Genomic DNA, 17,041 nt, shown 5'->3' with positions numbered 1-17,041 from the left:
ACAGCAGGATCCTCTATGACCCACCTCCCAGAATATTGGAAATAAAGCAAGAATAAACAAATGGGACCTAATTAAACTTAAAAGTTCTGCACAACAAAGGAAATTATAAGCAAGGTGAAAAGACAGCCTTCAGAATGGGAGAAAATAATAGCTGATGAAGCAACTGACGAACAACTAATCTCAAAAATATACAAGCAACTCCTGCAGCTCAATTCCAGAAAATAAATGACCCAATCAAAAAATGGGCCAAAGAACTAAACAGACATTTCTCCAAAGAAGACATACAGATGGCTAACAAACACATGAAAAGATGCTCAACATCACTCATTATCAGAGAAATGCAAATCAAAAGCACTATGAGGTACCATTTCACACCAGTCAGAATGGCTGCGATCCAAAAGTCTACAAGCAATACATGCTGGAGAGGGTGTGGAGAAAAAGGGAACCCTCTTACACTGCTGGTGGGAATGCAAACTAGTACAGCCACTATGGAGAACAGTGTGGATTCCTTAAAAAACTGGAAATAGAACTGCTTATGACCCCAGCAATCCCACTGCTGGGCATACTTACACACTGAGGAAACCAGAATTGAAAGAGACAGTGTACCCCAATGTTCATCGCAGCACTGTTTATAGTAGCCTGGACATGGAAGCAACCTAGATGCCCATCAGCAGATGAATGGATAAGAAAGCTGTGGTACATATACACAATGGAGTATTACCCAGCCATTAAAAAGAGTACATTTTAATCAGTTCTAAATGAGGTGGATGAAACTGGAGCCTATTATACAGAGTGAAGTAAGCCAGAAAGAAAAACACCAATACAGTATACTAATGCATATATATGGAATTTAGAAAGATGGTAACGATAACCCTGTATACGAGACAGCAGAAGAGACACTGATGTATAGAACAATCTTTTGGACTCTGTGGGAGAGGGAGAGGGTGGGATGATTTGGGAGAATGGCACTGAAACATGTATAATGTCATATATGGAAAGAGTCGCCAGTCCAGGTTCGATGCACGATACTGGATGCTTGAGGCTGGTGCACCGGGACAACCCAGAGGGACGGCATGGGGAGGGAGGAGGGAGGAGGGTTCAGCAGGGGGAACACTGTATATCTGTGGCGGATTCATTTTGATATATGGCAAAACCAATACAATATTGTAAAATTAAAAAATAAAATTAAATTAAAAAAGAAATTGGTTGGTTGAAATCTGGGATTTGGAAAAAAGGGTCATGACCATTGCAAATGGGAAATATGAGGTCTGGAATAAGGTGGGCTTGTATGGAATGAGGAAGAACTATTAGATTCTGATGACTGTTGGAGGTTATTAAATGGGAGGTTAGAAAACTGGATGAAATGAATATATGAGGTTGAAGTAGTTGAATACACGAACTTAAACTGTAGGTTGAAATTTTGACTTGATTGCTACAGAGTAAAAGGTTACTCATTTTTTTTAATTAAAATAAAATAGTATTTTCACATAGCTGAGTACTGTGCTGCTGTAAAACAATTTGATTTATACCTTTTTTTTCCCAGATTCCACATGTAAGTGCCGTCACGTGATACTTGTCTTTTTCTGTCTGACTCCCTTCACTGTGTATAATCTCTGGGTCCGCCCATGTTGCTGCATATGGCAGTATTTCATTCCTTTCTTATGACTGAGGAATCTGTTATGTTGGTATTGTTTCACATCATGGTTTTCTCTGGATGTATGGCCTAGGAATTATTGATATTTTTACTTTGACAGCATTTGATATATATTGTAGGGTAAAGTCCATAAGTTTTATGCTTCTGTGTGTGCTTGCTCAGTCACTTCAGTTGTGTCTGACTTGTGACTCCATGGACTATAACCTGCCAGGTTACTCTGCCCATGGATTATCCTGGCAAGAATATTGTAGTGGGTTGCCATTTCCTTCTCCAGGGGATCTTCCTGACCCAGGGACTGAGCCTGAGGTTCCTGTTATTGCAGGCAAGATTCTTCACTGTTGAGCCGCCTGGGAAGCCCTTTTGTTTATATATTAGGAGGCAATAGAGATACTAGCGTACAATTCAAAGAAACGAAGCAAAAAAACCTGACAGTGATAGTTGAATTATAAATGCCAGTATGAATTTATGATTTAAAATATTTATTTCTTAATTCTACCTAAATATATTTCTTTCTTAGCTCTGCCCGTGGAAAAGACCTAGAAAAAGTGTGTCCTTTGGTAAAAATGAGTACTGCTCTTGCTCCGTTTTGTCTTTAAATACTTCTGCCTAGGATCCAGAGCTCCTCAAGAAATGACTGATTCCAGGATTGTGGCGGAAACATACACAGTACAACTGGAACGTGTTTTGCCAGAAGTGGGAAAACTTTCACAGACACAAAAGCCAACCCAAAGAAGCCCTTGGCCAAAATTGAGACAGATTGAAATAAAAAAGAATAAGGAGAGTAATGTATAGAAACAAACAAAAAAACCCAGAATAAATGGAAATGGCATTTATACCTGTTCTTTACTCTGAAAATCAGTAAACATTTGAACTGCCTTTTTAGTAGAAACTATATTATAGTTAATGAGGAATGCCAGATAGTAAATATAGAAAGAATTATAGAATTGGAAATCACAATTTGTTACAACCTTTTATGGAATAATTGACTTGGGCCAGGATCATTAATGGATTATAAAAGTGTTAGTCAAAAGGTTCATTGGTAATTGAATATTCACATGGAGCCAAAGAAATCCACAGAGTTCTGGTTGGTCTTGAAGTAATATAATAAAGCTTGACACATACACAATATCGTTATGCTTTCTGTTGATGGATATTTAGTTTGCTTCCATGTCCTAGCTGTTGTAAATAATGCTGCAGTGAACATGGGGATGCATCAGTTTCCTTAGAATGAAACTAATTTCGGAGAAGGAAAATGGCAACCCACACCAGTATTCTTGCCTGGAAAATCCCATGGACAGAGGAGTCTGGCGGGCTACAGTCCTTGGGATTACCAAGAGTTGGACACGACTTAGCAACTAAACCACCACCAAAACTAATTTAGAGGTGTAACAACCAGATGTAGTGTTTGTCAGCTTTAAAGTACATTTGTTTTTAGAAGGGAGCAGGAGGAAGCAAGATGGCCAACTTTTAATTTAGAATGTGGGTGATGGGCACACGGGTAGGTGTGTTTGTGTACACACACACACATATATACACATATACATATACTTTTCTATGTTTGAAAATTTTTGTAATAAAAACTTTTAAAATAGTTTTCTGTCGATACTTAAATCGCTTGTAGTTTCTTTTCTTTTTTCTATTACAAAAAGTATTTCTATACACATTCTCACACATGTTGTTCTCTTTGTACACATGCTGTAGAATATACAAGGAAATAGGCTAGCTTCCTAGCAGTGGAATCCCTGAATCAGTGGGTAGGTGCTTCTTCAGCTCAACTAGATACTGATGAATTGTTCTTCAAAATGATTGTACTGATGAGAAAGAGGTCATGAAATGTATGACTTTTCTACTAGATGATGAGTTCTTTGATGGTAGAGACTCACATACATTTGTGTGTTTAGTTGCTAAGTTGTATCGGAGTCGATGAATTGTTCTTCAAAATGATTGTACTGATGAGAAAGAGGTCATGAAATGTATGACTTTTCTACTAGATGATGAGTTCTTTGATGGTAGAGACTCACATACATTTGTGTGTTTAGTTGCTAAGTTGTATCGGAGTCGATGAATTGTTCTTCAAAATGATTGTACTGATGAGAAAGAGGTCATGAAATGTATGACTTTTCTACTAGATGATGAGTTCTTTGATGGTAGAGACTCACATACATTTGTGTGTTTAGTTGCTAAGTTGTATCGGACTCTTTGCAACCGCGTGGACTGTAGCCTGCTAGACTCCTTTGTCCATTCTCTTGCAAGAATCCTGGAATATGTTGCCATTTGCTAACTCCAGGGGATCTTCCCAACCCAGGGATGGAACCCGAGTCTCTTGTGTCTTCTGTATTGGCGGAAGCCCCCTAGAGACTCACGTATAGAAATATTTAAATTGAATGAAATTGTATTTTAGGGAGATTGCCTGGCAGCAGGATGGAGAAACCAGAGTTAGGTCAGCTAAGAGGCTACTGTGATGTTTAAAGTATGAAGCTGTGAGTGTATAGGAGTAGAGGTAGTGGAGGGGAAGGAAGGAAATAGAAATCTTGGAAAGAAAAGATCAAAGTGTATGCGTTCTTATTGTTGGATGTTGATACTTCACTCTTGTGCCTTACAACAGCCAGCAGTTGGTTGGTTCCACTTTATAGTAAACAAGTATGTTATGCTTTCCTGGTTAATTCAAAACTGTGTACTGGTCCAGGTCTAATAGAGTTTTAGCCTTATCTCCATTCTATGCTCATACTCATTTTCAATCCTCAGTCTCTTTCTGGGATAAATACATGTGATTTAAGAGAGACTAGTAGTTGAATGAGGTAAAGGGACAGTGAGTTGCAAAGATGAAGTAGAGTCCAAAGTAGAATCTATGGATGTTTCATCCCCAAATCAGTTTGTGAAGTCTTACAAGGACTAAGGCTATATCTTCCTGTAGTTTTTAGAAGGAAAGTCTATCTAGTCTCCTAATGGAAAATTCATCGCATGCAGTTTTTCTAAAAGAATGCCAACATATACATGTTTATATATATTTTTTCCAGTTTTATTAAGATATAATTGATATAACTGCATTATATAAATTTTAAGGTGTACAGCATAATGATTTGATTTACATACATCATGAAGTGATTATCACAGTAAATTTTAGTGAATGTCCACCATCTCATATAGATAAAAAATTTTGTGGTGAGAACTCTTAGGATTTATTCCCTTCACAACTTTTATATATAACATACAGCAGTGTTGGAGAAGGAAATGGCAACCCACTCCAATATTCTTGCCTGCAGAATCCCATGGACAGAGGAGCCTGGTGGCTACAGTCTTATCGGATTGCAAGAGTTGGACACGACTGAGTGACTAAGCACACACGCAGCAGTGTTTTTTTTTTTTTTTTTTTACTTAAGCATAAATTTAATAAAATGTGTGCAGGATTTGTTTGCATATAAATGGGAGACAAAGATGAAAGGATTCAAGAAAGATTTACAGAAACAGAGAAATTGCATGGATTAGAAGACTCAATACTGTTAAAATGTCAAGCTTCTTACCACCTTGATTAATTATATTAATCATGTTGCACATTACACCCCAGTACTTACTTATAACTTCTTATAACTGGAAGTTTGTACCTTTTGATTATTTTCATCCAACCCCTTCTCCTCACCCCCTACCTCCGGTTACAACAAATCTGTTTCCTTGAGTTTGTTTTTAAGGTATAATTGACCTACAACACTACAGTAGAATGTTGTATATAGATGCCCAAAGGTGAGGAAAAGAGCTATTAATATATTCTGTATTTTTTGGTCTCTATTTGAATAGAAAACTGTTACAACTTTAAAGGTCAGAGCATTGAGAATGGGCTATCCTGTATATATATATATTTTTTTGCTACATTGTAAGGCATGTGGGACCTTAGTTCCCTGACCAGGGATCGAACCCATGCCACTTGCAGTGGAAGTGCAGAGTTCTAACCTGGACTGCAGGGAAGTCCCTGTAGGCAATATTCTTAACCTGTAGCAAAAGCAATAGAATATAGAGGTGAAGGTAAAAGAAACAGATCCAATATGGAGTCAGATTTGTTTTCCTCTATTACAGTATCTTGTATTTATGAGTGTGGGTGGGAAATGTGCTGGGCAAAATCTGTATTTAAACTCTGTGGTGGTTGTGTGGGATTTTACTATACTATTGTGTCTATTTTTATATATGCTCAAAATTATCCAAGAAAGTAAAAAAATATAAAGACTACAATATTCCTTTATGGTATATATTAATTTAACTATTTGTAGTAAGGCATTTCAGTGTTTTCCAATTTTAAATAACACTACTATATACATTGATATTTCAAATAGTTTTCTTGTGATTTCTATGAGTGGAATTACCAGGTCAAAGTGTGAAAATTTTAAAAGCTTTAGATATACACATAGTGTTAAATTTCTTGATGAAAAACTAGAAGAATTTTATTGGGTTTATAATTGTACTCATTGAGCATGGGGTGATATTGCACATTTTATTCTAAAATTTTGAATGAGACAAAGTTTATTATTAAGTATATTATAGTAGGCTTACATTTTCTAAGTGTTTTAATTCATTTTCTTTTTTGAGTGTTAATAGGTCACATAGAACTAATATTTCCATTTTATAGAGAGTTTTCATGTCCAGTAAATGCTGGAATTCTCACAATAGCTTTTTGAACTATGAATTCAGTTCAGTTCAGTCACTCAGTGGTTTCCGCCTCTTTGTGACCCCATGGATTGCAGCACGCCAGACTTCCCTGTCCATCATCAACTCCTGGAGCTTGCTCAGACTCAATGTCCATCAAGTCGGTGATGCCATCCAACCATCTCATCCTCTGTCATCCCCTTCTCCTCCTGCCTTCAATCTTTCCCAGCATCATTTTTGTGTACATGCTTTATTTGTTAAAATACCATTAGATTATTCCTCAGGATAAGAGCAAAGGTCATCCCCTGCAGAAACTTAGGATCTATGTACAGCATTTTACAGAAGACAACACTTGAGCTGAAGCCTGCATGCTGACCAGAGAAGGGTGACATGAGCGGACTCAGCAAAGAAAGGAAGTCAGGCAGGGAAGGGAAGGTGCCATCTGAATCAAACTTCGGCCACCATCAGGGCAAGTCTTGTGATGGTCACAGATTGGAGGCTGTTTTTGGAAGGATCGAGTACCACACAGGGGTTCTATGTGTCTTCACAGCTAGACCCAGGCTGAGGTGCCATTAGGTCAATGTCACTCAAATTTCTGGCCAGCCATACTCTTGCAGCAAAGAGTCCCAAATTGAGAATCAAGTTCCTCTGGAAGTCATTCCTGTCGGTGCCAAAGCAGTAGACGCCCTGAAGCCAGTCTCCCAATGTTGTCTGGAATTTGGGGAGCTTCATTTGCTGAGGCTGCAGCGGTCATGCCAGCCCCACTGAAAGCCATAGCAGCACCTCCACTCTCCGTAAGAACTCTCAGTTCAGTCGCTCAGTCGTGTCCAACTCTTTGCGACCCTATGGACTACATAGCAAGCACGCCAGGTTTCTCTGTCCATCACTAACTCCTGGAGCCAACTCAAACTCATGTCAGTTGAGTCAGTAATACCATACAACCATCTCATCTTCTGTCGTCCCCTTCTCCTGTCTTCAATCTTTCCCAGCATCAGGTCTTTTCAAATGAGTCAGTTCTTCACATCAGGTGGCCAAAGTATTGGAGTTTCAGCTTCAGCATCAGTCCTTCATCAGTCCAATGAATAGGCAGGACTGATTTCCTTTAGGATGGACTGGTTTGATCTCCTTGCAGTCCAAGGGGCTCTTAAGAGTCTTCTCCACATCACAGTTCAAAAGCATCAATTCTTCAGCCCTCAGCTTTCTTTATGGTCCAACTCTCACATCCATACATGACAACTGGAAAAACCATAGCTTTGACTAGATGGACCTTTGTTGGCAAAGTAATGTCTCAGGTTTTTACTATACTGTCTAGGTTGTTCATAGCTTTTCCTTGAAGGAGCAAGCATCTTTTAATTTTATGGCTGCAGTCACCATCTGCAGTGATTTTGGAGGCCAGGAAAATTGTTTGTCACAGTTTCCATTGTTTCCCCATCTGTTTGCCATGAAGTGATGGGACCGGATGCTATAATCTGTGTTTTTTGAATGTTGAGTTTTACACCAGCTTTTCCACTCTGCTCTTTCACTTTCATCAAGAGGCTCTTTAGTTCCTGTTTGCTTTCTGCCATAAGGGTGGTGTCATCTGCATATCTGAGGTTATTGATATTTCTCCCGGCAATCTTGATTCCAGCTTGTGCTTCATCCACCTTGGCATTTCACATGATGTACCCTGCATATAAGTTAAATAAGCAGGGTGACAATATACAGCCTTGATGTACTCCTTTCCCAATTTGGAGCCAGTCTCTTGTTCCATGTCTGGTTCTAACTGTTATTTCTTGACCTGTATACAGGTTTCTCAGGTGGCAGGTAAGGTGGTCTGACATTCCTGTCTCTTGAAGAATATTCCAGTTTGTTGTGATACTCACAGTCAAAGGCTTTAGTGTAGTCAATGAAGCAGAAATAGATGTTTTTCTGAAATTCTCTTGGCTTTTTCTATGATCAAATGGATGTTGGCAATTTGATCTCTGGTTTCTGTGCCTTTTCTAAATCCAGCTTGAACATCTGGACGTTCCTGGTTCACTTTCTGTTGAAGTCTAGCTTGTAGAATTTTGAGCATTACTTTGCTAGCGTGTAAGATGAGTGCAATTGTGTGGTAGTTTGAATATTCTTTGACATTGCCTTTCTTTGGGTTTGGAATGAAAACTGACCTTTTCCAGTCCTGTGGCTACTGCTGAACTGTGAATTACAGAAATTCAAAACAAAAAGACTTTTCAAATTAATTACTGGTAGTAAGTTCTGTTACCACTAGATGGCCCTCTCAGCAGGTACTGTGGAGCAAAAGTAGCTAGTTCATAGACATTTTGAAGTTCTTCTATTGATTTTATTAACATACATTTTAATTGGATTTTAAAAATGGTTTATATCAGATTATGATAAGCTGTTTTAGAAATAGTAAAGAAATTCAAGAGGGAGTTTTTTGCAGTGGGTTTTGTTGTGTTTTCTTCTCAAGAAGAAGAGAGTTTTAAACTAAGTGGCATTCAGTACCATACACATAATATATTTTCAGTAAATATTTTAAACCTTCATTAAAATTTATTGAATTGAATTAGGCTTCTCCATTTGCTTGTGGGAAAGATATTTGCCACTTTGCTAAAGCAAAAAAGCAATCTTTTCTGCTAAGTCTTTAAGTGATTTTATATAAATCTAAGTCTATCTCTGAGGATTTAATATATAGATAATGAAGTAAGTAAACTGATGGCTTGATGTGGAGCTATGGTCCCCTTGGTCAATTTTGTTGTCCTAACAAAATTGAGCTCCTCTAAGGGTCGATTATTCTACTGTAGTGTTCATGGTTCCTGTCTGGTGAGAAGTATGAGTGAAATTGCTATATTTTAGTATTTTTATCATCCTAACTTTTACTATCTTGACAAGAAAATTAGAGCATCTTTGACTTTGGTCTTATTTGATCTCACATGTATGTTCTTCTGTTGATTTTTCAATCTTATTATATTCATTAGTTTTGCTTTTATAATAAATATTTTATTTTGCATACTCTCCTAGCTTGAAATGAAAGCTATAGTTAATATTATCTGTACAACTTAAAAATCATTGTATCTCCCTAATTTCAATATAAAGGGAAGTAGAAGAAAAGCAATTTATAATAATATGTGTATTTCAATATGTAAGTACTGGAGCAGATTGCACTAGATGAAGCAGAAGGTAGTGAAATGCTTGTACCTGTACATAGAATCACTATGAATGTAATAACTGTGAAAGCTGGTTACAGTGTAGTATTATATTGGCGATTCAGGTACCCAAGTGGTATTGGCATTGGTGACATCATTTTCCAAATGGTGAAAAACTCTTAAAGTTCTGAATGAAAGAGATGAATTGTTGCATTCTAGAAAATTTGGGATTCATTAATACTGTGGGAAAATACATTGTGTTTACTTATTATTTATTTCTAGTTTTAGATATATTCAGTGGGACCTTTGAAAGTCAGCCAACATGTGACAGTTGTTTGCCATACTGGATTGTTCCCGGCATTGCTGGACCTCTAGTATCCCTGACACTTGCCCTTTAAATGAAGGTTAAGTATTCATCCCATCCTTCCTCCCAAGTAATCCCTAAAATGCCTCCATATAGCCAAAGGATCCACCAGGCAGTATGTGTGCTGAATGAATGCAGATTGATTTATTACTATGTAAGAAGGGGACGACAGAGGATGAGATGGCTGGATGGTATCACCGACTCGATGGACATGAGTTTGAGTGAACTTGGGGAGTTGGTGATGGACAGGGAGGCCTGGTGTGCTTAACGATTCATGGGGTTGCAAAGAGTCGGACACGACTGAGTGACTGAACTGAACTGAAGACATATTTTAAAATGCATATTTGGGGGAAAGACTTATTTCATTGTAAAAGCAGGTTAATATGAAATTTTGGTCATCCATTACTATCTTTGTTAGTATGGCCAGTTTAGATTTTGCTCTGCCTCTGTAGAACAGGGGTCTTTCTTTTTTACCTTATCCACTCCAGTACTCTTGCCTGGAAAATCCCATGGATGGAGGAGCCTGGTAGGCTGCAGTCCATGGGTTCATGAAGAGTCGGACACGACTGAGCAACTTCACTTTCCCTTTTCACTTACGTGCATTGGAGAAAGAAATGGCGACCCATTCAAGTGTTCTTGCCTGGAGAATCCCAGGGACGGCGGAGCCTGGTGGGCTGCCATCTATGGAGTTGCACAGAGTCAGACACGACTGAAGCGACTTAGCAGCAGCAGCAGCCTTTAGTGTAGGACATTATTATTGTAGATTCTTTGCCTAGTGAATATGATGTTAATTCACATCCAGCTGGTACATATTCCCTAGGAAAAATTCTTCATTGAAGAACAATAACCTCTTTTGATTTTAGTACTTTTAGTGGGATAATGGAATATTTTGGGTTCCGGTGACTACAGCAAGGTATGAATAAGAGAATGGGAGGAAAAAGAAAAGAATATCAGAAACTCAAGAGTGAAAATGTTGTGTCACAAAAAGGCATATAAACCACCCCCCCATAAAATCCACAAGAGCATATGGTTGTTTTTCTTATTTTTCACGTAGGTTATATTATGAATTATTTGTATTCTTACAGATTGAACAGCTATAAGAAATTCTTTCCTGTCTAGTGACAAATGCCTGTTTTGGACATAAGCATCTCACCTAGTCACCCAGTATTAACATCTGTTCCTGGTTACTCTTTCTGTTTGGTATTTCTGTGTTATGAAATCTACTAAAAAATAGAATAATTTAAGCACAAACATGTTCTTTTGGGGACATTTTTTAACCAGCCCTTTTAGATTTCCTAACACCTCTATGTGTGATGCATTCTGTTCCTTTCTGGTATAAATAACCTCTCTGAGCTCTGTCGACATCCTTCTCAACACATACGCCTTTCCCCTCTTCCTAGATAATACTTGTTCATAGCAGACTGGGATATACTAATCAACCTGACACTCCTCTCTTATAATTTATTTCCCCTCAACTCAAACAGTATTCACTTTTTGAGACAAATTCATGCGCCAGTCATGTTTCTTGTGTAAATTTAAGGTGTTGTCTATCTTCCCTTCCATACAACCTTCGTATTCTACCTGTTGCCTTTCCTGTGGATACATATAACATCATTGAATAGTCTTTCTGGATTTGGGAACTTTCTTCTCCCTTGGATTCGAGCATTTCTGATACTTTAAAAATCTTCTTTCCCTACGTATTCCTGTTATGCTCTTTCCCCAACAGATATTTCAGTATTTCTTATTCAAGACAATACACACACCCACCCCATAGACTGTGACGTTAGTTTTTTTCAGATACCTTGTGTATCTTGTATTCAGGACTTCAGTTACAGGGCATACTTACTTTATAGATGCTTAGTGAGACACATACTCTATTGATAATACTGTTAGACTCTCTTTTCCTTATTGTCATTAAATGTAAATTGTGCCTTTTCTGAAAGAACATACATGCAAATCCCTGTACAAGGATTGAAAATACTTATTTTCAAGTTCTGAGCACATTTACAAAAGAAAATTATGATAGATTTATTTTAAATTTTTACCAGTTAAAGAGGGTAATGTATTTACTTTATTTATGTTTATATTTGCGAGCTAATTTTATTGCTGCAGCTCCTCCGGTGAAAACAGTTTGTTGCTAGTTTTACATTCTAGACAAGCTTTCTCTACCTCTTACCTCTTCTATTTTTTTTTTTTTTACTAGCTATGTTCAGAGAATTCAAACTAATTTTATTACCCTAGGTAAAAATTTAATAAGAAAGAAAAATCTGCTTCCAAAGTTCAAATAAAAATTACTTTTGTGTGATCTGTAGTTTCAGATTAACTATATCACAACCTTTTAAAGAGATAATTGAGAAATGACTTATTAATAAAGATAGAAGGGGAAAGAAGTCATGTCATAATATATAAATGGAGATGTTAAATTCACCTGTGTTTTGTTTAGATGTCCCTGGTAGATTTGGGAAAGAAGCTTTTAGAAGCGGCACGAGCAGGTCAAGATGATGAAGTTCGTATTTTGATGGCTAATGGAGCTCCTTTTACTACAGACTGGGTAAAGAATGATTTTAACGTTGTGGGTTTTTTTTTTCTTTCTTCTTGTTCTCACTTTTTGTTTTTCCAGTTAAAAGTTTAGTCAGTATTGTGTTTATAAATGGTGAAAAGTAATTTTTTTCTTTGCAAATTTGTTTGCAGTTTTAGACTTACAGCTTTTTTTTATATAGTTTTTTTAAAAAAATATTGGACAACCTTATCTAAATATTCTGTCCAACCATGGATTTTCCTTAAATTATGCATTTCAGTAATGTAGGATGAATGTAAAAGGTAGCTGCTTGAGATTTAATTTAAAGGCCTTATAAATAGCATAGATAGAATTTATAATTCAGAAAAAACAAATTTGGTGTTAATGTTATAATTGATTCTAAAAAGTAAAAGTGTTTGCATTTCAATTGATACTTGTGAAACTATTACAAACATGACCCAGAAGGAAGAAAGATATGGGAAGGAGTTCTTAGTAATTATAGAAGGCAATTGTGAAGAAGATAAAAACCTTAACTATTCAATTCTGCAGGTAAATCAAAAGGGATGTTCTTGGTAGTATGGAGAGTTAAGAATCTGGATTAATTCTCCCACTGGTAATGACTAAAAATTCCAGAGTTTTGATTTTGTTGTTTTTAGCTTACTTGTTCCATGTTCTTTTTTATTTTTTATTCAGAACAAATTTTTTTATTATGGAAAATTTCAAACACATTAACCCCTGCATACCCTTCAAAAATTATCAAATCAGATGAGTCTTGTTTTCTCTGTAGTCCCGTTTACTTTCTTTATTTTGTATTATTTTAAAGTAAATTTCAGGAACCATTTTGTTTCATCCATAGATTTCAGCACCTGTCTTTAAAAGATAAAGATTTTTTGACTGAATATTAAAAAAAAAAAATTGTTAGTCCACCAATGAGTTAGACAGGGATTATCAACCTGAAAAACCAGGCGAAGGCCAGAGCCAGAGAAATTTCACACTTAGAACATTTACCGACTCAGTACGTCTATTTGCTTGTTGGTTTTCCCACCTCCCTGACATAGGTGACTTTAGAGGAAGACCTGAGACTGCTCACACAGAGAAGTCTTATAGAGATACTTTCCCCATAATACTGGAATCCCAGAGAGATGTACCTTCATGGTAAGGGTAAACCAGAAATACCCTTCCTTCCTCCTGCCTGCCCTTGCCCCTGTTGGATACTGCAAGACAAATCAACCGGCCTGATCTAAGTATCAAATGGAGAGAGGAAAATTTTTGTTGATGTGAATTTGGAGTCAAACATTTGTGGCCTTAACTAATAAATACTTATATATTCTGCAAAACCATGAAGTGAAAAATGAATTTAAAGTGATCTTTGGACTAGAAGTTTCCCCAGGTCTCTGACATGAGCAAATGAATATCCTTTTTGGAGGGACCTACTTCATCCCAGACTTTATATCCACAAATGAAATTCCACGAAAAATGAATGTTCAGAAATAATTGAAGACACAGGGACACAAAGCAACTTGGATAATAACCCACTGGAACAACTGATAGCATTAAGCAGACTTATAAGGACTGTAGATAAAATTTTAACAACAGATGAGGAGCAGCTGAAGAGAAAATTAGTAAATAAAAATCATCCACAGTGCAGCACAGAGAAGAATAGAAAATATGAATGATGTCAGGAGTCCTGAAGGCTAGTGTGTGAGAAAGTCTAACATATATCTGATCATAAATCTACAAGGAGAGTGAGAATAGGGATGAAATTATTTTTAAAAGATAATGGTTTAGATTTCCCAAGACTGGTGAAAGATGGTAGCTCACAGATTCAAGTAACCCAGTAAATCTCCAGCACGATCAATAAAAACAATCAGTACACATCTAGACACATCATTGTGATCCTGTAGTACATCAAGACAAAAAAAAAAGCCTTCGAAACACCAATGAGGTATCGCCTCACACCTATTAGAATGGCTGTCATCAAAAAAATCTTCACATAAATATTGGCTAGAATGTGGAGAAAAGGAAATTCTTGTGCACTGTTGATGGGGAAGTAAACTGGTGCAGTCACTATGGAAAATGGTGTGGAGGTTCCACAAAGAATTAAAAATAGAACTATCTAGCAGTTCCACTAGTATCATACTGCTAGTGTGATCTAGCAGTTCCACTCCTGGGTATCTTATCTGGAAAAAATGAAAACTCTGAATTTGAAGAGCTGCATGTACCCCAATGTTCATAGCAGTGCTATTTGTAATAGCCAAGATATAAAAGAAATCTGAGTGTCTACCAACACAAAAATGGATACAGAAGATGTGGAATATTACTCAGCTATAAAAGAATGAGATTCTGCCATTTGTAGCAATGTAAGTTAGAGAAAGACAAATACTGTATGATCCCACTTGTTTGTGGAATCTATAAATATATATAGCAAAATAGAAACTGGACTCACAGATATAGAAAACAAACTAGTAGGGAGAGAGAAGCCAGGAGGGACAAAATAGGATATAGGATTAAGAGATACAAACTATGTATAAAATAGATATGCAACAAAGATATATTGTATAACACAGGGAATTGTAGCCATTATTTTATAATAACTTTTAATGAAGTATAATCTATAGAAATACTGAATCACTAGGCTATATACCTGAAACTAATATAATACTGTAAATCAGTTATACTTCCATTAAAAAAAAAACCTTGAAAAAACACCCAAAAACCTTAAGAAAAATTGTCAATAATACATAGAAATTCCCATGACAGTAATGACAAAGGAGATAGGGCAAATAGCTTGATATGGTACTTTACTAAAGTGAAAGTTTAAATGATCAATAAACATGAAAAGATGCTCAGGTACATTAAAATTGGGCAAATGCAAAGTAAAATCATGAAATACTATTGCATATTCACCAGATTAGCAAAAACAAAATTAAGAAGTCTGGCAGTACCAGCTATTGGTGAGGAGATTCATATATTGATACAAACATTTTGGAGGACAATTTGGCAGTACCTTGTAAGTCTGAATATGTACCTGCCCTAAGGAATAGCTATTGAACTTCAAAGAATATTCCCAAAGGAAACTCTTGTTAATAAACTTGAGACATGTATAAGACTATTTTTAGTAGCAGCATTATTCATAATAACAAAAAACTAGAAATTTTAATGTTCAGAATAGATTGGTTAAATTAATTGTGGCTTATTCACTTGGTAGAAAGTTACAAAGCATAGAAAATAAGTGAACCACACTTAAATTCATCAACATGGGTGAATCTTAGGATGTTATGCAAAAGAAGGCAAGTCTCAGGGAAATACATGAAATGTGATTCTATTTAAGTAAAGCTCAGCAGGCAGAACCAAAGTATATTACTTAGAGATATATAGTAATAATAAAAAAAGCAAAGTAAAACAATGTTTATCCCAACTTCAGGGATTAAGGGAAGGGTTTTTTAGGGAGTGGCATGTAGAAAGATTTTAAATTTTGGTAATGTTTTATTTCTAGACTGTGATGGTGTTTACCTTATTTTTTCCCTTTAAACTACATATATGTATGAATATATATATGTATTTTTTGTATCATCAACCAAAAAGGTAAGGTCTCAAGAAGAAAAAATAAACCTTATAGCATACTAAGTAGAGCTCATGGCTGCTAAATGGGCTGCTGAGATACTTATTAAATATTAGAATATAAGAGTATAGAAAGGGCCAGTTTAAGAAACAGAATAGAATATGGAGAAAGAAAGGACTGTTTAAGAATCTTCTTTGATCTGCTGGAATGAACATCCCTTAAAAATACAAGGCTTTTAATAGTACTAAAATAAGTATTCCAAGGGTAAGTGAATTCCATTTTTACCATGTATTAAGAGCACATGCCTAGCTTTGTATTATGACTCTTGCTGTGTGACTTCAGGCATATTAATAACCTCTTTGTGCTTAGTTTCTTTTACTGCCAAATGAGGATAGTAATAGTACCTATGTTATAAGGAGATTAAATGAGATAATAAGTGTAAAGGCCTTAGAATAGTGCTTGCTATGGAAACAGAAGCCTTAGTTGCTATTATTACTGTAGTGGTGTTAGCAAATCACGTGTTCTAGTGAACTATCTTGGTTCTTTAAAATGAATGCCTTGATAATCATAGAGTTGTAGGGACTTTCTGTGCTTCTAAATGCTTGGGATATAATGTAATTCTAATTTTGACCTGTTAAAAATTATACCTCTGATAAAACTCTTCTTCACATATTAGTATGTATTTCCCCTGTATGAATGTTGTGTTAATGTAGTGACTGGGCCACATGGAATCAATTTCAGGAGAACTGGGCTCTGTTTTGGTTCTTTTTTAAAAAATTTTTATTGGCACATATAGTTGGTGATGGACAGGGAGGCCTGGCGTGCTGCAGTTCATGGCGTCACAAAGAGCCGAACATGACTGAGCGACTGAACTGAACTGAATAGTTGATTTACAGTGTTGTGTTAGTTTCTGCTGTGAATTTTGGATATGTCTTAACTCACCTTTGGCAGTGCACCTCAGATTAGATTTTTCCCTTGAAAAATGACTGTATGAACTCCTTTAAAAAGATTACTGAGGTGCTGTAATTCCTATGAAACAGTTTAATGTAAAAATACACATTAGCATTTATTTGATATGAGTTTCATAGATGAAAAGAAGTTTTGTGTGAGTAGTATAGGGAAAACATCCTAGTACTCAAAAATTTCTCAAACTCTAATTTCTGATGAAATTAATTTTGTTTAGACTATT

The 17,041-nt window shown here is 36.3% G+C and overlaps 1 protein-coding gene across 5 annotated transcripts in view; it reads left to right on the top strand.

Moving 5' to 3' along the window:
- The first annotated feature begins 9,601 nt into the window (after positions 1–9,601).
- Positions 9,602–17,041, top strand: part of LOC113888617 (GA-binding protein subunit beta-1-like) — a 39,050-nt gene continuing 31,610 nt past the window's right edge. For 2 of the 5 annotated variants that reach the window (XM_027535658.1, XM_027535655.1), the window contains exons 1-2: positions 9,604–9,812; positions 12,216–12,323. In XM_027535658.1, coding sequence (XP_027391459.1) covers positions 9,807–9,812; positions 12,216–12,323 — 114 coding nt within the window. In that variant the 5' untranslated portion in view covers positions 9,604–9,806. Of the gene's footprint in view, positions 9,813–12,215; positions 12,324–17,041 lie in introns of all 5 variants that reach the window. The other 3 variants (XM_027535659.1, XM_027535656.1, XM_027535657.1) reach the window with 3 other exon arrangements.

Source organism: Bos indicus x Bos taurus, unplaced genomic scaffold (assembly GCF_003369695.1).
Source record: "Bos indicus x Bos taurus breed Angus x Brahman F1 hybrid unplaced genomic scaffold, Bos_hybrid_MaternalHap_v2.0 tig00000189_arrow_arrow_obj, whole genome shotgun sequence".
Classification (NCBI taxonomy): domain Eukaryota; kingdom Metazoa; phylum Chordata; class Mammalia; order Artiodactyla; family Bovidae; genus Bos; species Bos indicus x Bos taurus.
The sequence above is the reverse complement of the archived record's forward strand: the minus strand, read 5'-3'. Positions and strand labels throughout refer to the sequence as shown.